At 38.3% G+C, this 25744-nt stretch overlaps 3 protein-coding genes across 5 annotated transcripts in view; 1 reads left to right on the top strand and 2 right to left on the bottom strand.

The window, feature by feature from the left end:
* LOC137040037 (uncharacterized) overlaps positions 1-25744 on the top strand; it is a 51329-nt gene that overhangs the window by 6642 nt on the left and 18943 nt on the right. Inside the window, exons 1-4 of one of the 3 annotated variants that reach the window (XM_067415450.1) lie at positions 8136-8268; positions 8597-8734; positions 13811-13901; positions 19911-20042. The gene's annotated coding sequence lies outside the window, so the exon portion shown is untranslated. Of the gene's footprint in view, positions 1-3852; positions 3946-8135; positions 8269-8596; positions 8735-11960; positions 12145-13810; positions 13902-19910; positions 20043-25744 lie in introns of those variants that run through there. The other 2 variants (XM_067415452.1, XM_067415457.1) reach the window with 2 other exon arrangements.
* LOC137039707 (CD48 antigen-like) lies at positions 8542-16690 on the bottom strand. Its single transcript, XM_067414981.1, has 5 exons — positions 16623-16690; positions 11753-11853; positions 9282-9644; positions 8779-9066; positions 8542-8678 (listed from the first exon to the last, which is right to left on the bottom strand). The coding sequence occupies exons 1-5, from the start codon at positions 16688-16690 to the stop codon at positions 8542-8544; spliced, it is 957 nt and encodes a 318-aa protein (XP_067271082.1).
* On the bottom strand, positions 19850-22692 carry LOC137039706 (CD48 antigen-like). The gene is made up of 4 exons (XM_067414980.1): positions 22508-22692; positions 20590-20907; positions 20087-20374; positions 19850-19986 (listed from the first exon to the last, which is right to left on the bottom strand). Exons 1-4 carry the CDS (start codon positions 22554-22556, stop codon positions 19850-19852), a joined length of 792 nt encoding a protein of 263 aa, XP_067271081.1. The 5' UTR covers positions 22557-22692.

Below are 25744 nucleotides of genomic sequence, written 5' to 3'. Positions count from 1 at the left end.
ACTGTTTCAAATGGCTAAAAGTAGAAGAGTACTGTGTGAATTGTGGATGACTTACATTTCATGGTGAAATGGATCATAACTCATAACAAAATTTAAAAATGAAGTGCATGTATTAAAAATTTTAGTGAATGGAAAAAGCACAGTACCAGGGTGTTTTCTGCGTGTATGATCTCAAAGTACTGGCTTTACTGAGGTTTATCTTCTGAGTCAAACTGAAACCTTTTTTTTTTTACATCGGTAACTCTTGTAGGTGTGTAGTAATTTCTTCCATTGATTCTAATATCAACAGCTTTGCCATCTTTGTCATCTTGATCTTTGTCATCTTGACGGTGTGTCATCTTGACCCCAAAGTCATGATCATGTTGAGAAACTGCTTATCTGAAGGGAGGCCATCATGTTCGGCTTCAGAACGTCACAATACATTTTGCAATCCATGTTTCCCTCAAGCTCCCTAGTACCAGCAGCACTCATGCAGCCCCACACCATTATGCTACCACCACCTTGCTTGACTGTAGGCAAGACACACTTTTCTTGGCACTTCTCTTCACGCTGTCACCTCACATGCTGAATATTATCTGAGCCAAACAAGTTTATCTTGGTCTCATCAGAACGCAGGGCATGGTACCAGTAATTCATGTTCTTGGACTTGAAGATGTCTTCAGCAAACTGTTTCCCGGCTTTCCTGTGAGACAGCTTCAGAAGATGCTTCCTTCAGGGATGACGACCATGCAAACCGACTTGTTGCAGTGTGTGGCGTATGGTCTGAGCACTGACAAGCAGACCTTCCTTCCGCTGCTGCAACCTGTAAAGCCATGCTGGCAGCACTAATGCGTCTGTTTTTTGAAGCCAGCTTCTGCACCTGACGCACAGTACGAAGACTTAACTTCTTTGATCGACCCTTGCAAAGCCTGTTTCGAGTGGAACCAGTTTTGGTCTTCAGACGGGCCTGGACATGTTCTGGCTTAAGCAGGGGGACACCTCTGCCTCGTCAGGATTTGAGTCCCTGGTGGTGTAGTGCGTTACTGATGGTTGCCTTTGTTACTTTGGTCCCAGCTCTCTGCAGGTCATTCACTATGTGCCCACACGTGGCTCTGGGATTTTTTCTCACCGTTCTTGTGATAATTTTGACCCCACGAGGTGAGATCTTTCATGGAGCTACAGATCGAGGGAGATTATCAGTGGTCTTGTATGTCTTCCATTTTCTAATAATTGCTTCCACAGTTGATTTCTTCACACCAAGCTGCTTACCTATTGCAGATTCAGTCTTCCCAGACTGGTGCAGGTCTACAATTTTGTTTCTGGTGTCCTTTGACAGCTCTTTTGTCTTGGCCATAGTGGAGTTTGAAGTCTGACTGTTTGAGGTTGTGGACAGGTGTCTTTTATATTAATAACGAGAACAGGTTCCATTAATACAGGTAACGAGTGGAGGACAGAGGAGCTTCTTAAAGAAAAAGTTACAGGTCTGTGAGAGCCACAAATCTTGCTTTTTTTGTAGGTGACCAAATACTTATTTTCCACCAAATTATATATATATATATATATATATATATATATATATATATATATATATATATATATATATATATATATATATATATATATATATATATATAATGTGATTTTCTGGATTTTTCCCCCTCATTCTGTGTCATATTCTGTGTACCTATGAGGAAAATTGCAGGGCTCTTGCATCTTTTTAAGTAAGTGAACTTGCACAATTGGTGGCTGACTAAATACTTTTTTGCCCCACTGTATCACCATGCATATCAAGTGATAATTTTCACATTATGTGTTGTGTGACATGACTCTTCCTGTTGCATGGTGCTGTAATGCTGTTTTAGCTGCTGTTATTCAAAACACACCAGAGGGCGCCACTCAAAAGTGATGACGGTATAAATACATTATATTCTAATAACACAAAGATTGAGTTCTTGTTATTATACATTATTAGAGCTGCTTACTCACAAAATGTAGTCAATTGCTGATTCCAAATTAACTGATAAAAATTATAGTTAGTATTGTATCATTTACATAATACATACTTAACACTCCAATCCAGTAGTTTGAACATCATTAGAAGAAGAACATGCTAACACAACGGATTCAATAATATATCTAGAATCTAAAACTATAAAGGGAAAATTGATTAAGGATGTGTTAGCAGGAGTTATTTGATGTGGAAAAGCCTTATAATATGCTTTGGAAATTGGGACATTTTAAAGGGGTGATGAATTGAGAAATCAACTTTCGGTTGAGCTTTTGATATATAAAAGTTCATGGTAATATAAGAATATCCTGTAAATTTCAGAGCTGAAAATTTCCTTGTTATTTACAACAACAAAAAACAAAGCCAGACGGGCCATCTTAAATGAAATATTTCTTTTTTGATGTGCATTGTTCACTTCTTGACTTGACATTATAAGGAAAAATACAATCGAGGAAATTTTGAACATGCTGATTTAAAGGGATATTTCACTTTAAAATGAAAATTCTGTCATCCTTTACTCACCCTCAAGTGGTTTCAAACCTGTATGAATTTCTTTCTTCAGCTGAACACACGGGAAGATATTTTGAAGAATGTTAGTAACCAAACAGTTAACTGGAGCCATTGACTTCTATAGTATTTTTTTTTTCCTACTATGGAAGAAAGAAATTCATACAGGATTGAAACAACTTGAGGGTGAGTAAAGGATGACAGAATTTTCATTTTAAAGTGAACTATCCCTTTAACTGCAGTGAGGTTTTGCTGATGCGATGAGATGATGCTATTTTCTGCTGAACTTGATAAACTTTACTTTGCTTTTGATCTTCTATCATTTTTTAAAGCAGATGGCCCATTAGTGTCTCTGCCAGTGAGGGAGACACGGGTGCAGTCAGATAAAGTAAATGTATATAGGGTGTTTGATAATAATGCTAATCATCATAATCATGTTATTCCTATTATGACCTGTAGATGGCAACAGTGTATAATATACAAAAAAGATACCTAATGGGATTAAAGGATCTTACAGCTATAATAGAAACCAAAAGGCACATGATAGAGCTGATGGTTTAGGAAATAAAAAGTACTTGCCTAGAGTCTGATTCTGCAGAAAACTGAGTTCTTAAATATTTGATCATTTCAGTTTCATGGTAACCAAATCAAAATGTCCACTTTTTAACCATATTAACTGATATAGGGCAGAGTGGGGTAAGATGAGCCAGTTGGTAAGTTAACCCACCACCTTTATCTTGGTAGCTGTACACTTTTATCATCATGTGACCATATATTTTGGAACCACCCAATATTTCTGCCACACTGAAAAGGAGGAGTGGAAGGCACCCATTTTACACCTATTTATAGTAGATGTATTAAAGGGGTGATGGATTGAGAAACCAACTTTCCCTTAAGCTTTTGATATTTAAAAGGTCATGGTAATATAAGAATATCCTGTAAGTGTCAGAGCTGAAAACCACATTGTGTGCAGATATAAATAAGTGAGACCTCAGTGGAGTTCACTTTATCACCTTTTGATAACTAGTTTGCATCTACGTTTTGCAAACATGAAAATGCTGCAATAGGCCACATGAACAGACTTGCTAGACGATACAGGCAAAAAGTACCTCAGATGAACTTTGAAGGAGGAACCACTTTCCATACAGACCAGAAAATGACGGGCTATATCAGACATGTGGGCTCTTGAGCTGCAAACAACCACCCACTCAGAGCACACTAGCATTAACATCTAGAACACCACACTAACTACATATTTGTTAATGCTACTGCTTCTTTCACTAAAGTTAAAAATCAAGTGGCCTGTATCATTTGTTGGATAACACTGATCATGTTTGTTTCCTGAATCTGATCCTCAGGCGGCGGTTACAGCGCTGGAACTGGAGCAGATATCTTAGCAGTCCTCATAACTTTTTTGTGTCTGGACTTTAACACTATCAAGCGAACTTAAGGTGAGAGTTTCTGTCTGATTATGATTTGATTTCACACTCTAAATGTCAACCGTTGTTTCTCCTTTGGACAGGAGCCCTGTTTGTTAGCAGCATTTAGTCTCTTCTCAAAACTGATGAAAGCAAATTATTAAAGGGGGGGTGAAATGCTGTTTCATGCATACTGATCTTTTTACACTGTTAAAGACTTGGAATCCCATACTAAACATGGACAAAGTTTCAAAAGTTAAGGTGGACGTTTGATGGGAGTATTTCTTTGTCAAAAATACTACTTCCGGTTAGTCATAAGTTTCGGCAAGTTTTTTGAGATCATGCGTCCCCATTGACGTTAGTGGGGGCGGAATTTCCTTGTATGGGCCTTACGGACAATTCTACCGGAAGCGCGTGAGAGAGAGCGAGGGAGAGAGCGAAAGCAACAGCCTACGCCCATCAAAGCGCTGGTTTGTAGATTGCTGGACAGGTGACAATTACACATAATGTCACCAAAAAAGTGCGTTTTTGGTTGCCAGACCAAGACAGTCTTGCACAGATTCTCCAAAACCCCGCGTTAAGGCAACAGTGGATGTAATTTGCTTTTCCGGATCAGCAACTGAGTTGCGCGAATGTTTATATCTGTTCGCTGCATTTCGGTGCCGACTGTTTCATAAACAAGGCCCAGCTCGACGCCGCATTTTCCCAATCGCCTAATGCTGAAGGATGGAGCAGTCCCAACGTTAGAAGGGTGAGTGAGACTGCTTCAAATGTCTCTACACAAACCACGCGTAAACACACAAACACACGTGCACAACTGCACTTCCCACATGTACACCTTCAAAGACAAAAATACGACGATATAATTCAAGTATAAATATGTAAATAACACAAGCCGCTAAGCATATTATATAGTTAGTGTATAACTTCTAACTTACCACATACAGACGTCCTGCTCTAGTCGTTTTTGCTGCTGCTCCTGTTCAACTGCAGCCTCTGGGTCTGATTCCGGATCATAGATGTATGGCTGTATCTGATTAAAAGCCATATTTTTATTTTGAATAAAGTTTTTTTCCCCGCTGTTAGGGATGACACTCGACTCAACACACAGCGCGCTGCTGCACACGTCATTATTTAGCTCCGCTCACACGACACGCCCCCACCCGCTCGGCTTTTTTCGGAAAGACTCGGAACAGCGCATCTTTCTTATATAATTATTAAAAAAATAAAGACTTTTCGGAGATATGCAGGATGCAATGCTACTCTATAGGTACTCAAGATTGACATGACACTGACTGAAACTGAGTGTTTCACCCCCCCTTTAACAACCATCAATACAAATTATAAATCATAGGCTACATTGTATTTATTATTTATTGTGTTTATGACCCAGACTCTGGCAGAAAACAGAATATAACCTTTAATAAGAAAATAAAAACAGATCAAGAATAGTTCTGCTTAAAAAGTACACTCCCAGGAAGAAAAGGTATAAGCTGTCACTGGTACGGTACCTTTTTGACCATTTAGGTGCTGATGTGCAGCATTAAGGGGTAAATAAGGTGTACCTTATGAAAAGCTACTGCACATGACAGCTGTTGTACCTTTTTTCCTGAGAGTAGCGCTGCTCAACTGCAGGATCTTCATGCACACAAAGAATATAATGTATACATTTTTCAGAGTAACATCAGCACTAATGGGTTCAGTATTTTTTAATAGACTGGCTTCCATGTAGAAAACAGTTTCATGTGAGCATAAATGGAAAAATCCTTGCAATGACACCTCAGACACACTCGCACAGACGCTTTATTGACACCTCAGACACACACTCACACAGACGCTTTATTGACACCTCAGACACAAACACACACACAGTCACAGTGACACCTCAGACGAACACTACAACTGACATCAAATGCAAACATCCAGCAGTTTCTCATGCTCAAGCTGTATGTCTGCCCAACTGATCAAACCACATTGTGTGCAGATATAAATAAGTGAGACCTCAGTGGAGTTCACTTTATCACCTTTTGATAACTAGTTTGCATCTACGTTATTTCTTTTAGCCAAGCCTATTTTAAACAAGGTTATCCTATTATATTATTGTTACCTTATCGACTCATTAAGAGACTAGTTAGAACTCTTTTGGATCATGCGTCTGATGTGACGAATAATAATAATGATATCAGAAAAATGTTCTGACGTTAAACTAGCAAAAGTGGTTTAGGACACGCCGTGAGTGCACCTGCGGTGTGCTCTTCATGTGCTCAGACCGTTACAATAGGGCCTTCAGAGTCTCATAGTGAAAATGATCACACAATCTGGGTCTTGGACTTTAAAAGAACAACATTAAAGTTTGATCATCTTCTGAATTCGAATAGTGCATATTCCACATGATCCTCCTCTTCAACTTTCTGTAAAAATGCATAACACAAGATAATAAATGTAATGTAAATACTTTTTTTAAAAGTAACATTCACTGGTGCTGTTGTGTTTGAGATTTACTGTGTGATAAATCATTATACCTTGAAAGGCCATTACTGCCACATATGAAAATAAATTCTTTTAAATCATAATTATGACAAATAAAATCTAAATTGTGACATAGAAAAGATACGAAATTCAAACTTATGACATGCGCAAGTACTCTTTAATGTGTGTCATAATTTTGTCTTTTTGTCATAATCATGATTTACCAGAGTATAATTTTTTTTCTTATCTAGTAGAAATGTGCTTCATTATTATACAGACACAAAAGCACACAGTAATCTACGTCTGAATCACTGCTGAAATATACAAATACTTAACAAAATAACAATAAATCCTCTTACCCAGTTCTGTGTGTTTCTTTTGTAGAATGGCATCTCGGCGTAAGTGATCTCTTCTGCACGAGTCTCAACTCTCTGAACTATAATAGGAGCATTAAAGGGGTGATGAATTGAGAAATCAACTTTCCCTTGAGCTTTTGATATATAAAAGGTCATGGTAATATAAGAATATCCTGTAAGTTTCAGAGCTGAGAACTTCCTTGTTAGTCAAAGAAAAGCTTTTATAGACACCAGGCCCAGAAAACGATCGTGGGCTTCAAACACCGCCTCTACAGAATAATGAGCACGTTTAGTTCAGTAGTCCCGCCCACCGACTCATCGGATCGCTAGCCAGCAGCAATAAACATGCTGAAGAAGATCGCAAGATATTGTGGAAGAACACAGTCGCTGCATAAACTTCCTTTGGATCCTAATATTAGGAATGAGTGGTTGAACTTTATTTTTAATGAGGTTCCAGCTGACGTGGGGACGATATGTTCACTTCAGTTTACCGCGGGATCTTCGTAAACAAACCTCAGGTGGTGCCGGATTTGTAGACATATTGAGATTAAAACACAACACTGTTTCTTCTCTATTCGATCCGACAGGAGGAATGGTGCAGCACTCTTGTGCGAGTAAAACATGGTTTTGATATGTGATGGTACTGCATTATTATAGATTGTTTTGCTTATGTGTACGTGTCTAACAGAGCATCCCTTTAGCACGCTGGACTCAGACACGTATGACATGACGTCTCGGGGCTGTGTGTTTTCCAGACCCCGTCGGGGTCAGCAGGCCGATGAATCTCGTAATATTCCTTTCTTGTTCTGCGCTATTCTCTCTCTTGACTTAACATTTGAAGGGTTCGCGCTTATATCGAATGATCGTGCGGTCTATGTGTAATACAAAAATAATAGTCCAATCAATCGCGGGTGGATGAGAAATAAATCATTGTGTTTGTTTGATAAAGACGTACTTGAATCATTACGGTTGCCGCTTTCAAAATGACCCCTCCCTCATGTCTCATAACTCCGCCTCTGACAGGGGTATAGATATGACTGGAGGTAAAGCTCATTAAATATGCAAATCTTCTCCAATCCTATCCGTGGGCGTTTATTTCCAAGTTTCCAGTGCGGCACGCCCATCAAAACCCAGCGTTCAGGAGAGGGCCTCAAAACCAGTGGAGAAAATAGCCTATTACTTATTGGTTATGATGTTTTTTAATGTAAAAACCACACGAACGTCATTAGTTGACCTCACAGTGTTATTATTAGGGCTTTCAAAGTTAACACTAAAGTAAAACTGAATGTTTTTAAAAACGGCTTTAAAACATTTATTTGCCATTAGGCCTATAACTTTTTCCACACACCAAAATTCCTATATTCATCAGACAATTTAGAGAGACACATAAATCAAAACCAGATGTGATGTTTAACAAAAGTAAAGTATTTTACCTTTTTTTGTATTTAATCAGCATTTAGGTTCAACAAGCTCAACAAAAGTTATCATTCATATACATCGATTTTAGAGCACCAGCCACATCCTTACACAGGTAAGATTATATTCATAAAATGCAGATTTCTTTTTTTAGTTTTTAAATTAAAAAATAAACTTGTGTTTTTGTCTAATTTTGTATTTCCAGTGTTGATGCAGTTTGAGAACCTTTTTTGTGTGTGTGAGATGAATAAAGAACGACGTCCAGTGTCATTATATACAAACAGACATTTATAAGCCAAAGAAAATGGAGAATAATTTTAATTAAATCATAAAATAGGGCTACCAGTTGGCTAAAATATTTAGAACATATTTTCAAAGAATTCTTTTTTTAAAGGAGAAAATAATACTTGCCTTCTTGATCAGATTTTCTGTGTTTCCTGCAGATCCAGAAGATCCAGAGAGCCGCAACAATCATCAGAGATCCAGCAGAGATCAGCACTATCAGAGAGACTGAGACTGGAGGACCTGAAGGAGACAGTGTGTTCAGTAGTGTAATGATAAAGAAAGAAGACAGAGATCAGGTCAGTGAATAAACACACACATTATATCAGCCGTGCTGCCGTACCTGCACATGTGTGGCAGAGTTGAGTGATGTTGGGATGTCTGGTCTGGTTGCTGATGGGATTGTTCAGCACACAGCTGTAGGTGTTTTTATCCTGATATTCCACCTCCAGAGGTAGAGAGAGACTGATGCTGAGATCAGACACACTGATGCTGGACAATAAACTGTTTCCTTTGAACCAGGAGAGAGTCACATGACTCACATTCAACACCGAACACACCAGTGAACAATTTGATGATGATGATGATGATGAAGAACAGTCTCTGCTGATGACAGGAACAGGCAGACGAGCTGGAAAACATGAGAGAATAAGAAGAGTATGAACTTTCATATGTATTTTCAGTGTTGTGAATTGTAGTGAATCTGTGTGATATCTCGTGTGTTGAGTGAGTGTTTAGTGTGTTGATGGTCACTGAATGTGTCTGTCATCTCAAACTATAAAACGATTGAACATCTGAATGTGTAAATAGAATATGTGAACGTTTGGACGAATGATCTCTACTCACCGTAGACAGAAACTCTGAATGTTTTTGATGCCAGCTTCGCTCCACTTATCTCTAGTTTATAAACTCCAGCATGTTCAGTTGAGATGTTTGTGATGGTCAGAGATCCAGTTTGATGATCCAGCTTCAGTCTGTCTCTGAATCTCCCATCAGGACCATCAGATGTGGGTAAGATTTGGTTCCTTTTCTTTATTTGGGATGCTTTAGATTTTCCATCTTCAAATATCCACAGTATGTCGTCTCCTTCATGTATTTCAGTATCATCAGTGTTTAGAGTGACAGAATCTCCTTCAGTCGCTGACACTGACTCACCAAACACACCTGATGAACATGAACAGAGTTTTGACTTCTGATGATTTATAAAGCCTGAAACACAAAACAAGATGTAAAATATCAACTATGAAATATCAAGTGTATTGGTGCAGCACATCCTTTAATTTGTTTTAAATTGTAGAGAACAATCAAGTTTCAAAATTATTGGCAATAAATGCATGATAAATATTGCAGAGTGAAATTACAGTTTTAATAGTTCTGGATATTTTAAATAGGTTTTTTAAAATATTTATTTTATGAATTGGATATTTAGATCCCTGGATCTGTGTTTAGATCACTTCACTATAAGTTTCCTGCACATTTTGACAAGTGAATTATCATGACATGCAGAAATATTTATAAAATGACAAAAATGGCCTGATATTTGAAAGCAGCTCAATGGAAAGTTCACACTTGAACACAGAACATTTACATTCACTGTAGAGATTTTGATCACCATTTCCAGAATAATCTAATCCTAATCGCTAGAGAGACCTGGGGCCAGTTAAAAAAAATTAATTTGGATCAGAATGATCTGGATTTGGAAATCCCATGTTTGCTATCCAGAATCAGGCTATCCATGTTAATTGTCGGGTTTTCAAAGCAAAATTGGACCAAATCTGGATTACTAGTGCTCTACGGAGTCCCTAAAGGGACATAATGATGGGAAAACTATGAGGAGGGGCCAGCTGTTCAAAAGGAATCTGATCGGGTTTCGGCTGTCAGATTGATCAAATCTTGAAAATGGATTATTCAAAAGAAGAAGAGAAAAAGGATTCTGAAATCAGACTAGGTCACAAAATTCAATCTTGGTTTTGATCTGGATCAAATCATCAGCTTGTGTTAGTCAAAACTTTTTAAAATTGAGATCCTTTTGATCCAAAACATCTGGATGATACTGATCCTATCAGAAGGGTGGATTTCAGGAACAAAAAACTAGTCAAAAAATACAACATTTTTATCATGTAATTCACAAATATAACCAAGAGTTTTTCTTTTGATTAGTTTAACTGTTAAAGTAATGAATTAGGAGTAGACATTAGGCTTCATATTAAGCCTTCGGTGGCCTACAGTAAAGTGTATAAAAAAAAAGATGTTGGCACCATAAAATATAATAAATAATCTCCAAACAGCTGTAAATATCAAACAAAAAGATTATATTTAATTTAAAGAGGGTTTTTTATCACCGTTTGTAAACTACATTGTCTTAATATAAGAGATGAACCAGTCAAAAATTATGTGGGCGAACGCAGTTTCTCGGGTGACACAAGTTTTCTTAGAGAAAGCTAAAGCATTGAAATATTCATATCATATTTTATTTCCATCACCATATCCCTTCAGGGGCTCCGTAGAGCACAAAAGTAAAATGGATTACCTGATCCTGGATAGCAAAACATGAGATCATTCTGATCCAGATTAAACTTTTTGAGCAACTGGCCCTGCACTGAAAGCTAGTAGATCTCGTATCATATTCATAAATATTCATAATTCTTTTGGTACATCAACAGCAGATGAAAATAATCTAATTCTTATTTACACTGAAATGAAGAAGAAGAAAAAAACAAGCAATAAATGCTTTTATAACTTACCAGTCAGACTCCAACCGCACAAACAGAACAAAACTAACATGTGAAGCATTTTCTTCAGGTTCAGTGTGTGTTCTGACTGCAGAACTGTTCATGTTGTGTGTTGTGTGAATCCTCCCATAGCAGTGTGTGACCCTCCTACTTCACACATCACATTTGCATATCATATAATGTTATAGTTCTTCTGGCCTTTTAGATTTTAACTGTTCTTGACGGATAAAAAAAAAAAAATCTTTATTTTTTTTTTCAAAAGGTTAAGGGTTCATATTAGAAGTGTTCATATTACCGCCTCACTGAACGCTTTTCTTACAGCTGTAAGCATTCAAGCTGTCATGTTTTTCCTATTACGACCTGTAGATGGCAACGGTGTATAATAAACAAAAAAAAAAAAAAAAAAAACAGTATCTTTGGAACCACCCATAATTTCTGCCACACTGTGAAAAGGAGAAATGGGGTAAAATGAGCCACAGGAACACTTTTTATAAGAAGCCATATTTTAGACCCATTTATATGCCTTTATATGATACTTCCATTTATATGCCTAATTTTCTCTTATGGACCATAAATAAGAAATACCCCACTCTCCACCTGCCGTACTCTGGGAGTAGGAAGCAGTGAACACTGGATCCTGAGCAAGGCCAACATAGCCCACAACCCATTGCGCTTTGAAGGAGGAACTACAAAAACGAGTAAAACGTTTAACAAAAACTACAAAACATGGCGGATATGCGCGACAGACGGTGAGGTTTGATAAAGGTTAGATTTATGTGACTAATCAACGTCGAACCTGATAAACTATACGTGATAACTAATTCGTGTTATAATATGGAATAGCAATGTAAACTTTTAGAAAGATCCGTTTGGACATTAAAACTTTTAAATGCATCATTATGCGTTAATAATATTAGGGAGTCTCTGCATTAAAGACCCGCGACTGCAGATCAACGTGCTGCTGCATTTCTCTCACGGTAGGAACAATTAAATAAATAAAAATATGTGGAGAGCTGTGTGACAAAATGATTGACAGGCACTTTACGGTAACAGGATGCGACAGAGAGCAGCCGTTAAAGATGCAATTGTATGACGTGATAGTCAGCTTCTCTACTCCTCTGATACACACTCAAAAATGTCTACTTTTTCTTTACAAAAAGAGTAGCCTACATACTTTTAGGGCTATTAAGGACGTAGCACATGTGCTTTTGTTTGGCGGTGTATAAGCAAGCACAACTTTAGTGCAGGATGTGGCTATTAAAGTAAAAGCACGCACACACAACATGACAGCTTTGCAGACCAACGCAAAAAAACAACAACAAATCTCCAGAGTCTGACGTGTCGCAATAGATGCTGTGTTGCCGGTGTATAAACAACAGAGAGGGTAATATAATGTCAATGCAGTCGTTTATTAATGTTGTATTATCATGTAACTTTAGCGTGAGAACCTCGACTCATTGATACTTTTATGGTTTTTATTTTACTGAAAGAATGGTTTGTGTGACCGCATCGCGTGACGTTATAAATATTAAGTGGCGTCCCTATTGCAGACGAACGCAGCCAAAAAAAAAAGTTTTATGTTTTTCAGGAATTAATGATTCCTCATTCTATTCCTGATGAGAGGTCTGCAGTTATTTTGTGACCAGACTTGCTAGACGATGCAGGCAAAAAAAAAAGTAGCCTAATTCTAGACGCCGCAGCAAATCTAATCTGCGAGTCTAGCAACTCTCAATACACGTCTGAGCTGTAAAAACCAAACTCTGGTCGGGCCAATCACATCAGTCGGTGTTCGGGGCCTAACATGACGGCCGAGTTGTGCTTGCGTGCTTCTAGTAAACACAGAAGCTGGCGAACGGCGGTCTTTCGAATCAGCTTTGACCACGACTCTGGAAGACTTGGAGTTAAGCTTTTCTCTGAGAAAAGAACAAAGAACGGCACTGAAGTCATTCTTAAAAAGGGAAGATGTGTTCTGAGTTTTGCCGACCGGATACAGCGAATGTTTAATCTATCAACAAGCACTGTTTCACCTTCATTGCTTTGGTTGGTTGTAGCGCTATCCTATTGCGTGCAGAGGGAGTTTGAAAGACAACCGTTTATGGCCCTACTTTATATTAGGTGGCCTTTAAGTACTATGTACTTGCATAAAAAAATAAGTACAATGTACTTACTGTGTTCAAATTGTATTGCAAAGCACCTTTGCTGATATTGAGGTGGGATACGGGTAGAGTTAGGGACAGGTGTGGTGGTGTGGGACAGTTTAAGTGCAGGGTTAGGTGTAAGGGAAGTGCCAACTGTGTAATTACAAATGTAACTACAGAAATTAATTACAGACGTAATTACATGCAGGTATTTTTAAAATGTTAGTACAATGTAAAAACATGTATATACACAATAAGTGCATTGTATCAAATGGTTACTCACAATGTAAGTACATAGTAGTTAAGGCCACCTAATATAAAGTGGGTCCCCGTTTATCCCGCCCCTCGGATTGAGCTGTCAATGGTGAGTTTCCAGACCAAACATCTCGATGTGGGTCTGGCTTGTCAGGCTACTGCTTCTTTCTACTAAAGTTAAAAATCAAGTGGCCTGTATCATTTGATGGATAACACTGCTCATGTTTTGTTCCCTGAATCTGATCCTCAGGCGGCGGTTACAGCGCTGGAACTGGAGCAGATATCTTGAGCAGTCCTCATAACTTTGTGTCTGGACTTTAACACTATCAAGCGAACTTAAGGTGAGAGTTTCTGTCTGATTATGATTTGATTTCACACTCTAAATGTCAACCGTTGTTTCTCCTTTGGACAGGAGCCCTGTTTGTTAGTAGCATTTAGTTTCTCCTCAAAACTGATGAAAGCAAATTATTAACAACCATCAATACAAATTATAAATCAAAGGCTACATTGTATTTATTATTTATTGTGTTTATGACCCAGACTCTGGCAGAAAACAGAATATAACCTTTAATAAGAAAATAAAAACAGATCAAGAATAGTTCTGCTTAAAAAGTACACTCCCAGGAAGAAAAGGTATAAGCTGTCACTGGTACGATACCTTTTTGACCATTTAGGTTCTGATGTGCAGCATTAAGGGGTAAATAAGGTGTACCTTATGAAAAGCTACTGCACATGACAGCTGTTGAACCTTTTTTCCTGAGAGTAGCGCTGCTCAACTGCAGGATCATCATGCACACAAAGAATATAATGTATACATTTTTCAGAGTAACATCAGCACTAATGGGTTCAGTATTTTTTAATAGAGTGGCTTCCATGTAGAAAACAGTTTCATGTGAGCATAAATGGAACAATCCTTGCAAAGACTTGTTCAAACAGACTGACACCTCAGACACACACTCGCACAGACGCTTTATTGACACCTCAGACACAAACACACACACAGTCACAGTGACACCTCAGACGAACACTACAACTGACATCAAATGCAAACATCCAGCAGTTTCTCATGCTCAAGCTGTATGTCTACCCAACTGATCAAACCACATTGTGTGCAGATATAAATAAGTGAGACCTCAGTGGAGTTCACTTTATCACCTTTTAGTTTGCATCTACGTTTTGCAAACATGAAAATGCTGCAATGGGCCACATGACATGATTTACATAAAGTCCCTGTTTTGCAATTAAGTTGAATTCTTGTGAAGTTTTTAGGAGAACATTTCATTAATCTGGTTTCAGTTATCATAAGCCCCCTTTCCACCAAAATTACCCGGAACAATTTGTACCAGGAACTTTTTTACAGGAACTTTTCTCCCCCCCAGACCTGCAGCTGTCTGCGTTTCCACCGCGATCTAAAGTTCCGTGAAGATTAGGCAAATTAGTCCGGTCATGTAGGACTGCGCGCGACTGCTCCTCCAAGTCAGTGACGGACAGTAATCATTTTTGCGTGTACCGATTGAAAGATTTAATGGACTGTTTACATGAGATGTTATCTAAACAGATCTGGTCAAGCAAGAAAGCTTGTAAAGCTAGATTTAAAATGACAATGTATATTATTATCAGCTATTACGGATATTGAACGTGAGATGGCTGAGACGAACGCGCGCCATCAGACAGAGAGCAAGACTGATATTGACTGAACGTAGACCGAACCTCGCAAAAGACTTTTAAAAATGCCGGTTGAAATAAAATGCTGCATGAGCTCAACCAATCAGCATGTTCAGCGCCCAAGTCCTGCCCTCGAAAGTTCCTGAACTTTGAAAAAGTACTACCTCGCGAGCAGGGCCGTTTGGAGGGGGAAATATTTACCCGGAACTTCATTTAGACCCTGGTTCCTGCAGTCTAAACACACCGAGTACCACCCAAAGTTCCTGGGTAAAGTTCCTGTGGTGGAAACGTGGCTTTAGTTTGGGATGATCCCGTATGTCTTGTGTGATTTCCTAATGTAACATGATGATTCAGACTCAGGGCCTTTCATACACACGGCGCAATGTGACTGCAGTCGTGTCCAAGTGTTTTTTGTTCGTTTTAGCCAGACATTTTCACATCCTATGCCACATTTTCTTTTAGCCAAACCCATTTTAAACAAGGTTATCTTATTATATTATTGTTACCTTATCGACTCATTAAGAGACTAGTTAGAACTCTTTTGGATCATGCGTCTGATGTGACGAATAATAATAATGATATCAGATATCAGAAATGTTCTGATGTTAATCTAGCAAAAGTGGTTTAGGACACGCCGTGAGTGCACCTGCGGTGTGCTCTTCATGTGCTCAGACCGTTACAATAGGGCCTTCAGAGTCTCATAGTGAAAATGATCACACAATCTCGGTCTTGGACTTTAAAAGAACAACATTAAAGTTTGATCATCTTCTGAATTCGAATAGTGCATATTCCACATGATCCTCCTCTTCAACTTTCTGTAAAAATGCATAACACAAGATAATAAATGTAATGTAAATACTTTTTTTTAAAGTAACATTCACTGGTGCTGTTGTGTTTGAGATTTACTGTGTGATAAATCATTATACCTTGAAAGGCCATTACTGCCACATATGAAAATAAATTCTTTTAAATCATAATTATGACAAATAAAATCTAAATTTTGACATAGAAAAGATACAAAATTCAAACTTATGACATGCGGAAGTACTCTTTAAAGGGATACTTCACCGTTTTTTCATATTAAACTATGTTATTCCCTTAACTAAGATGAGTTGATACATACCTCTGTCGTCTCAGTGCGTGCTCTTAATCTCTCTGACGCGGGGTGACATTCTGATAGTATTTAGCTTAGCACACTAATCACAGTTAATTCCTATGGAACCAAACAGAGATCAAGTTAGAAGCAACCAATCAACTCCACGTTTCCCCTATTTAAATACAGTTACACGAATAGTTGGACGATCAAGTATGGTGACACAAAATAATACGTGGCGCTTTTTTAACCGAGTTAAAAATGAGAACTATAATGTATGGCGGAATAGCACTTCTGAGAGTACTTGAACTCGGCGCAGTAAAAAGTCCCGGCCGAAACATCCTCCCTCACATCTCCCCCTCCCTCTCTCATTTCCGTAAATAGTACCAACGTGACCTGCACGCCTGCATCAGTAGAAGTAGTTTGAGCAGAGTTGACGAAGTACCAGTTTGTAGGAAGATAGTTTGAACAATCATGGTTATAATGTGCGTCGTAAAGGGTTGTGAGAACAAGGCGAAGGTATTTAGTGCCGTCATGTTTCACCGATTTCGGCGGAAAGCTTGGTTAGCTGATTTGAACATTGATGCAACAACATCGCTGGAGATTCTGAAGAAATGGTGTGTTTGCTCCGAGCATTTCACATATTACCATATTGACATTAAAGCTTATAGTGTAAGGGGAGTTTTTATGTTTATTTTCTCACTGCGGTTGCAGGTTTCTATATTGAGAGGTTCATCTCATAAAATCTGTTTGTTTGTTTTTATGATGTTCTTGTGAATGTTCCAATTGTAATATTAAACGTTGCTATGTTAAAGTATACTAATATTGTCTTTTGTCTTTTACTTAAGATCACTTGGAAAGCTGACACAGTGCCTGTTGATTTGGTGACACTAAGTTATAACGTTACAATACGGGCTTAGGCTTATACTTCATTTTTATTTCTGAGCTCACTTCTCAAGTACATCAAACAGTCAAAAACTCTGTATTGCCTGTCTCACAAGCGCACTGATTTCGCAGCAAAGTTACTTGTGTTTACTAGGTTAAACACCACAAAAGTTTGATAAGCTAAGGTTACTGCCACCTGCACTTCAGGACAACCAAATACCATGCAAACGGACACTTACAGTGTTAGGTGATGATCCACTTTGTTGTGTTCTTGCTTTGATTATTGTCGGTGTGGCAGAATCCTTTAGGCGTAATCCTGTGGAGGTATAGTCCGCCTGTGTGACATGCTCGGAGCAAACACGCCATTTCTTCAGAATCTCCAGCGATGTTGTTGCATCAATGTTCAAATCAGCTAACCAAGCTTTCCGCCGAAATCGGTGAAACATGACGGCACTAAATACCTTCGCCTTGTTCTCACAACCCTTTACGACGCACATTATAACCATGATTGTTCAAACTATCTTCCTACAAACTGGTACTTCGTCAACTCTGCTCAAACTACTTCTACTGATGCAGGCGTGCAGGTCACGTTGGTACTATTTACGGAAATGAGAGAGGGAGGGGGAGATGTGAGGGAGGATGTTTCGGCCGGGACTTTTTACTGCGCCGAGTTCAAGTACTCTCAGAAGTGCTATTCCGCCATACATTATAGTTCTCATTTTTAACTCGGTTAAAAAAGCGCCACGTTTTATTTTGTGTCACCATACTTGGTCGTCCAACTATTTGTGTAACTGTATTTAAATAGGGGAAACGTGGAGTTGATTGGTTGCTTCTAACTTGATCTCTGTTTGGTTCCATAGGAATGAACTGTGATTAGTGTGCTAAGCTAAATGCTATCAGAATGTCACCCCGCCTCAGAGAGATTAAGAGCACGCACTGAGACGACAGAGGTATGTATCAACTCATCTTAGTTAAGGGAATAACATAGTTTAATATGAAAAAACGGTGAAGTATCCCTTTAATGTGTCATAATTTTGTCTTTTTGTCATAATCATGATTTACCAGAGTATAATTTTTTTTCTTATCTAGTAGAAATGTGCTTCATTATTATACAGACACAAAAGCACACAGTAATCTACATCTGAATCACTGCTGAAATATACAAATACTTAACAAAATAACAATAAATCCTCTTACCCAGTTCTGTGTGTTTCTTTTGTAGAATGGCATCTCGGCGTAAGTGATCTCTTCTGCTCGAGTCTCAACTCTCTGAACTATAATAGGAGCATTAAAGGGGTGATGAATTGAGAAATCAACTTTCCCTTGAGCTTTTGATATATAAAAGGTCATGGTAATATAAGATTATCCTGTAAGTTTCAGAGCTGAGAACTTCCTTGTTAGTTCATAGAAAAGCTTTTATAGACACCAGGCCCAGAAAATGATCGCGGGCTTCATCCTTACGTCATCGACTGACGAAACACCGCCTCTACAGAATAATGAGCACGGTTAGTTCAGTAGTCCCGCCCACCGACTCATCGGATCGCTAGCCAGCAGCAATAAACATGCTGAAGAAGATGGCAAGATATTGTGGAAGAACACAGTCGCTAAATAAACTTCCTTTGGATCCTAATATTAGGAATGAGTGGTTGAACTTTATTTTTAATGAGGTTCCAGCTGATGTGGGGAAGATATGTTCACTTCACTTCACTGTGGAATCGTTTGTAAATAAACCTCAGGTGGTGCCGGATTTGTAGACATATTGAGATTAAAACACAACACTGTTCCTTTTCTATTCGATCCGACAGGAGGAATGGTGCAGCACTCTTGTGCGAGTAAAACATGGTTTTGATATGTGATGGTACTGCATTATTATAGATTGTTTTGCTTATGTGTACGTGTCTAACAGAGCATCCCTTTAGCACGCTGGTTGAGCCTCAAAACCAGTGTGGAAAATAGCCTATTACTTATTAGTTATGATGTTTTTGAATGTAAAAACCACACAAACAGCATTAGTTGACCTCAGACAACGGTATAAAAAAATAAAAAAAGCCAGTTCATGACCCCTTTAAAACCCCAAAACCCAATCTTAACCAGATCTGGTTCTTCACAGTGTTATTATTAGGGCTTTCAAAGTTAACACTAAAGTGACACTATACATTTTCAAAAACGGCAATAAAACATTTTATTTGCCATTAGGCCTAAAAAAATTTCCAAACCAAAATTTATCAGACAATTTAGAGAGACACATAAATCAAAACCAGATGTGATGTTTAACAAAAGTAAAGTATTTTACCTTTCTTTGTATTTAATTTATCATTCGTTTTTGAATTTATCATTCATATACATCGATTTTAGAGCACCAGCCACATCCTTACACATGTAAGATTATATTCATAAAATCCCAATTATTTTTTTATTTTTTAAATTAAAAAATAAACTTGTGTTTTTGTCTAATTTTGTATTTCCAGTGTTGATGCAGTTTGAGAACCTTTTGTGTGTGTGAGATGAATAAAGAACGACGTCCAGTGTCATTATATACAAACAGACATTTATAAGCCAAGGAAAATGGAGAATAATTTTAATTAAATCATAAAATAGGGCTACCAGTTGGCTAAAATATTTAGAACATATTTTCAAAGAATTATCTTATTTGATTTCATAATTGTTTAAAAGGAGAAAATAATACTTGCCGTCTTGTTTCCTGCAGATCCAGAAGATCCAGAGAGCCGCAACAATCATCAGAGATCCAGCAGAGATCAGCACTATCAGAGAGACTGGAGGACCTGAAGGAGACAGTGTGTTCAGTAGTGTAATGATAAAGAAAGAAGACTGAGATCAGGTCAGTGAATAAACACACACATTATATCAGCCGTGCTGCCGTACCTGCACATGTGTGGCAGAGTTGAGTGATGTTGGGATGTCTGGTCTGGTTGCTGATGGGATTGTTCAGCACACAGCTGTAGGTGTTTTTATCCTGATATTCCACCTCCAGAGGTAGAGAGAGACTGATGCTGAGATCAGACACACTGATGCTGGACAATAAACTGTTTCCTTTGAACCAGGAGAGAGTCACATGACTCACATTCAACACCGAACACACCAGTGAACAATTTGATGATGATGATGATGATGAAGAACAGTCTCTGCTGATGACAGGAACAGGCAGACGATCTGGAAAACATGAGAGAATAAGAAGAGTATGAACTTTCATATGTATTTTCAGTGTTGTGAATTGTAGTGAATCTGTGTGATATCTCGTGTGTTGAGTGAGTGTTTAGTGTGTTGATGGTCACTGAATGTGTCTGTCATCTCAAACTATAAAACGATTGAACATCTGAATGTGTAAATAGAATATGTGAACGTTTGGACGAATGATCTCTACTCACCATAGACAGAAACTCTGAATGTTTTTGATGACTCTTTCTCTCCACTTATCTCTAGTTTATAATCTCCAGCTTGTTCAGTTCTGATGTTTGTGATGGTCAGAGATCCAGTTTGATGATCCAGCTTCAGTCTGTCTCTGAATCTCCCATCAGTGCAGTTATATGTGGAGAAGGTTTCGTTTCTTTTCTTTATTTTACATATATGAGATTTTTCAGCTCCATATCTCCACCGTATGTCGTCTCCTTCCTGTATTTCCGTAAGATCAGTGTTTAGAGTGACAGAATCTCCTTCAGTCGCTGACACTGACTCACCAAACACACCTGATGAACATGAACAGAGTTTTGACTTCTGATGGTTTATAAAGCCTGAAATCAGCTTCATTTACATGTAAAGTCGAGAACATCCAAAACAAGCAGAAACACAAAACAAGATGTAAAATATCAACTATGAAATATCAAGTGTATTGGTGCAGCACATCCTTTAATTTGTTTTAAATTGTAGAGAACAATCAAGTTTCAAAATTATTGGCAATAAATGCATGATAAATATTGCAGAATGAAATTACAGTTTTAATAGTTCTGGATATTTTAAATAGTGTTTTTTTATATTTATTTTATGAATTGGATATTTAGATCACTGGATCTGTGTTTAGATCACTTCACTATAAGTTTCCTGCACATTTTGACAAGTGAATTTTCATGACATGCAGAAATATTTATAAAAGCTTTATATTTGAAAGCAGCTCAATGGAAAGTTCACACTTGAACACAGAACATTTACATTCACGGTAGAGATTTCCATTATTTTCATCACCATTTCCAGAATTTTCTAATCCTAATCGCTAGAGAGACCTGGGGCCAGTTAATTTTTTTAATTTGAATCAGAATGATCTGGATTTGGAAATCCCATGTTTGCTATCCAGAATCAGGCCATCCATGTTAATTGTCGGGTTTTCAAAGCAAAATTGGACCAAATCTGGATTACTAGTGCTCTACGGAGTCCCTAAAGGGACATAATGATGGAAAAAATATGATTAGGGGCCCAGCTGTTCAAAAGGAATCTGATCGGGTTTCGGCTGTCAGATTGATCAAATCTTGAAAATGGATTATTCAAAATAAGAAGAGAAAAAGGATTCTGAAATCAAGATTCAATCTTGGTTTTGATCTGGATCAAATCATCAGCTTGTGTTGGTCAAAACTTTTTAAAATTGAGATCCTTTTGATCCAAAACATCTGGATGATACTGATCCTATCAGAAGGGTGGATTTCAGGAACAAAAAACTGGTCAAAAATACAACATTTTTATCATGTAATTCACAAATATAACCAAGAGTTTTTCTTTTGATTAGTTTAACTGTTAAAGTAATGAATTAGGAGTAGACATTAGGCTTCATATTAAGCCTTCGGTAGCCTACAGTCAAAGTAAAAAAACAAAGCAAACTGGTGTCATAAAATAATCCCCAAACAGCTGTAAATATCAAACAAAAATATATTTTATTTAAAGAGTTTTTTATTACAGTTTGTAAACTACATTGTCTTAATATAAGAGATGAACCAGTCAAAAATTATCTGTGGGCGAACGCAGTTTCTCGGGTGACACAACTTTTCTGAGAGAAAGCTAAAGCATTGAAATATTCATATCATATTTTATTTCCATCACCATATCCCTTCAGGGGCTCCGTAGAGCACAAAAGTAAAATGGATTACCTGATCCTGGATAGCAAAACATGAGATCATTCTGATCCAGATTAAACTTTTTGAACAACTGGCCCTGCACTGAAAGCTAGTAGATCTCGTATCATATTCATAAATATTCATAATTCTTTTGGTACATCAACAGCAGATGAAAATAATCTAATTCTAATTTACACTGAAACGAAGAAGAAGAAAAAAACAAGCAATAAATGCTTTTATAACTTACCAGTCAGACTCCAACCGCACAAACAGAACAAAACTAACATGTGAAGCATTTTCTTCAGGTTCAGTGTGTGTTCTGACTGCAGAACTGTTCATGTTGTGTGTTGTGTGAATCCTCCCATAGCAGTGTGTGACCCTCCTACTTCACACATCACATTTGCATATCATATAATGTTGTAGTTCTTCTGGCCTTTTAAATTTTAAATGTTCTTGACGGATTAAAAAAAAAATCTTTTTTTTTTTTTCAAAAGGTTCATATTAGAAGTGTTCATATTACCGCCTTAGTGAATAATAATAATGAACTTTATCACAATATGCAATTTTTCTTTGAAAAAAATTAGCATATGTGATAAAAATTCATTATTTTCCATAATGTAATGATAAAAATTTAACTTTCATATATTTTAGATTCATTGCACACTAACTGAAATATTTCAGATCTTTTATTGTTTTAATACTGATGATTTTGGCATACATCTCAAAAAATTAGCATATCATGAAAAGGTTCTCTAAACGCGCTATTAACCTAATCATCTGAATCAACTAATTAACTCTAAACACCTGCAAAAGATTCCTGAGGCTTTTAAAAACTCCCAGCCTGGTTCATTACTCAAAACCGCAATCATGGGTAAGACTGCCGACCTGACTGCTGTCCAGAAGGCCATCATTGACACCCTCAAGCGAGAGGGTAAGACACAGAAAGACATTTCTGAACGAATAGGCTGTTCCCAGAGTGCTGTATCAAGGCACCTCAGTGGGAAGTCTGTGGGAAGGAAAAAGTGTGGCAAAAAAACGCTGCACAACGAGAAGAGGTGACCGGACCCTGAGGAAGATTGTGGAGAAGGACCGATTCCAGACCTTGGGGGACCTGTGGAAGCAGTGGACTGAGTCTGGAGTAGAAACATCCAGAGCCACCGTGCACAGGCGTGTGCAGGAAATGGGCTACAGGTGCCGCATTCCTCAGGTCAAGACACTTTTGGGCTACAGAGAAGCAGCACTGGACTGTTGTCAGTGGTCCAATGTACTTTTTTCGGATGAAAGCAAATTTTTCATGTCATTCGGAAATCAAGGTGCCAGAGTCTGGAGGAAGACTGGGGAGAAGGAAATGCCAAAATGCCTGAAGTCCAGTGTCAAGTCCCCACAGTCAGTGATGGTCTGGGGTGTCATGTCAGCTGCTGGTGTTGGTCCACTGTGTTTTATCAAGGGCAGGGTCAATACAGCTAGCTATCAGGAGATTTTCGAGCACTTCATGCTTCCATCTGCTGAAAAGCTTTATGGAGATGAAGATTTGGTTTTTCAGCACGACCTGGCACCTGCTCACAGTGCCAAAACCACTGGTAAATGGTTTACTGACCATGGTATTACTGTGCGCAATTGGCCTGCCAACTCTCCTGACCTGAACCCCATAGAGAATCTGTGGGATATTGTGAAGAGAAAGTTGAGAGACGTGAGACCCAACACTCTGGATGAGCTTAAGGCCGCTGTCGAAGCATCCTGGGCCTCCATAACACCTCAGCAGTGCCACAGGCTGATCGCCTCCATGCCATGCCGCATTGAAGCAGTCATTTCTGCAAAAGGATTCCCGACCAAGTATTGAGTGCATAACTGAACATAATTACACTTAAAATGATGAGAGGCCTGTAATTTTCATCATATATATATATAGATATATGATGAAAATTATAGGCCTCTCATCATTTTAAGTGGGAGAACTTGCACAATTGGTAGCTGTCTTAATACTTTTTGCCTCACTGCATATATATGGGGCAAAAACGTATTTAGTCAACCACCAATTGTGCAAGTTCTCCCACTTAAAATGATGAGAGGCCTATAATTTTCATCATAGGTACACAGAATTGTCTGATTTTTAAATAATTTATTGGCAAATGACGGTGGAAAAATAAGTATTTGTAATAACAAAAGTTAATCTCAATGCTTTTATATACCCTTTTTTGGCAATGACAGAGGCCAAACATTTTCTGTAAGTCACCACAAGGTTTTTACACACTGTTGCTGGTAGTTTGATCGCTGGGCAACACAGATTTTCAACTCCCTTCAAAGATTTTTTTCTATGGGGTTGAGATCTGGAGATTGGCTAGGCCACTCCAGGACTTGAAATGCTTCTTACGAAGCCACTCCTTTGTTGCCCGGGTGGTGTGTGTTTGGGGTCATTGTCATGCTGAAAGACCCAGCCACGTTACATCTTCAATGCCCTTGATGATAGAAAGAGGTTTTTACTCAAAATATCACGATACATGGCCCCATTCATTCTTTCCTTTACACTGACCAGTCGTCCTGGTCCCTTTGCAGACCCTCGTTATCATTTTGACCCCAAAGGGTCAGATCTTGTGTGGAGCCCCAGATCGAGGGAGATCCGTGGTCTTTTATGTCTTCCATTTTCTAATAATTTTCTTAGAAGTCAGTGTTCTATACATACATATACATTAAAGGGGGGGTGAAATGCTGTTTCATGCATACTGATCTTTTTACACTGTTAAAGACTTGGAATCCCATACTAAACATGGACAAAGTTTCAAAAGTTAAGGTGGACGTTTGATGGGAGTATTTCTTTGTCAAAAATACTACTTCCGGTTAGTCATAAGTTTCAGCAAGTTTTTTGCGATCATGCGTCCACTTGACGTTAAAATTTCGGAATTTCCTTTTATGGGCCGTACGAACAATTCTACCGGAAGAGCGTGGGAGAGAGAGAGGGAGAGAGCGAAAGTAACAGGCTACGCCCATCAAAGCGCTGGCTCGTAGGCTGCGCTGCACAGGTGATGTGACTTCAAGAAATTAACAATGTCACCAAAAAAGTGTGTTTTTGGTTGCCAGACCAAGACAGTCCTGTACAGATTGCCCAAAAACCCCGCGTTAAGGCAACAGTGGATGTAATTTGCTTTTCCGGATAAGCAACTGAGTTGCGCAAAGGTTTATGTCTGTTCACTGCATTTCGGTGCCGACTGTTTCATAAACAAGGCCCAGCTCGACGCCGGATTTTCCGATCGCCTAATGCTGAAGGATGGAGCAGTCCCAACGATAAAGGTCCCAACGTTAGAACCGCGGGCGGTGAGTGAGACTGCTTCAAATGTCTGTGTTTTTGCCTATGCTCATCAAGTAGCCCAAACATGATCACGTATAGTTAATTGATCAATGGAGCATGCGATGTGTAGTGCGTGTACATTTGTTTAGCTGGCCAGTATATGTGTAACTTTATGTTTGTGTATTGTAAAAGCACTCCAAA

Source organism: Pseudorasbora parva, chromosome 14, assembly GCF_024679245.1.
Source record: "Pseudorasbora parva isolate DD20220531a chromosome 14, ASM2467924v1, whole genome shotgun sequence".
Lineage (NCBI taxonomy): Eukaryota > Metazoa > Chordata > Actinopteri > Cypriniformes > Gobionidae > Pseudorasbora > Pseudorasbora parva.
The sequence above is the reverse complement of the archived record's forward strand: the minus strand, read 5'-3'. Positions and strand labels throughout refer to the sequence as shown.

Bases quoted from the DNA above. Each gene is read 5' to 3' on its own strand.
- LOC137039707 (XM_067414981.1), bottom strand. From the start codon at position 16,690: ATGAGAGAGGGAGGGGGAGATGTGAGGGAGGATGTTTCGGCCGGGACT. The intron at 11,854-16,622 runs GTACTCTCAGAA...TCGTTTTTGTAG, and splicing joins TTTTACTGCGCCGAGTTCAA to TTCCTCCTTCAAAGCGCAAT. The intron at 9,645-11,752 runs GTATTTCTTATT...TTTGTGTTTCAG, and splicing joins TACGGCAGGTGGAGAGTGGG to GCTTTATAAATCATCAGAAG.
- LOC137039706 (XM_067414980.1), bottom strand. From the start codon at position 22,556: ATGCTTCACATGTTAGTTTTGTTCTGTTTGTGCGGTTGGAGTCTGACT. The intron at 20,908-22,507 runs GTAAGTTATAAA...CATGTTCATCAG, and splicing joins GTGCGGTTGGAGTCTGACTG to GTGTGTTTGGTGAGTCAGTG. The intron at 20,375-20,589 runs GTGAGTAGAGAT...CATGTTTTCCAG, and splicing joins ATTCAGAGTTTCTGTCTATG to ATCGTCTGCCTGTTCCTGTC.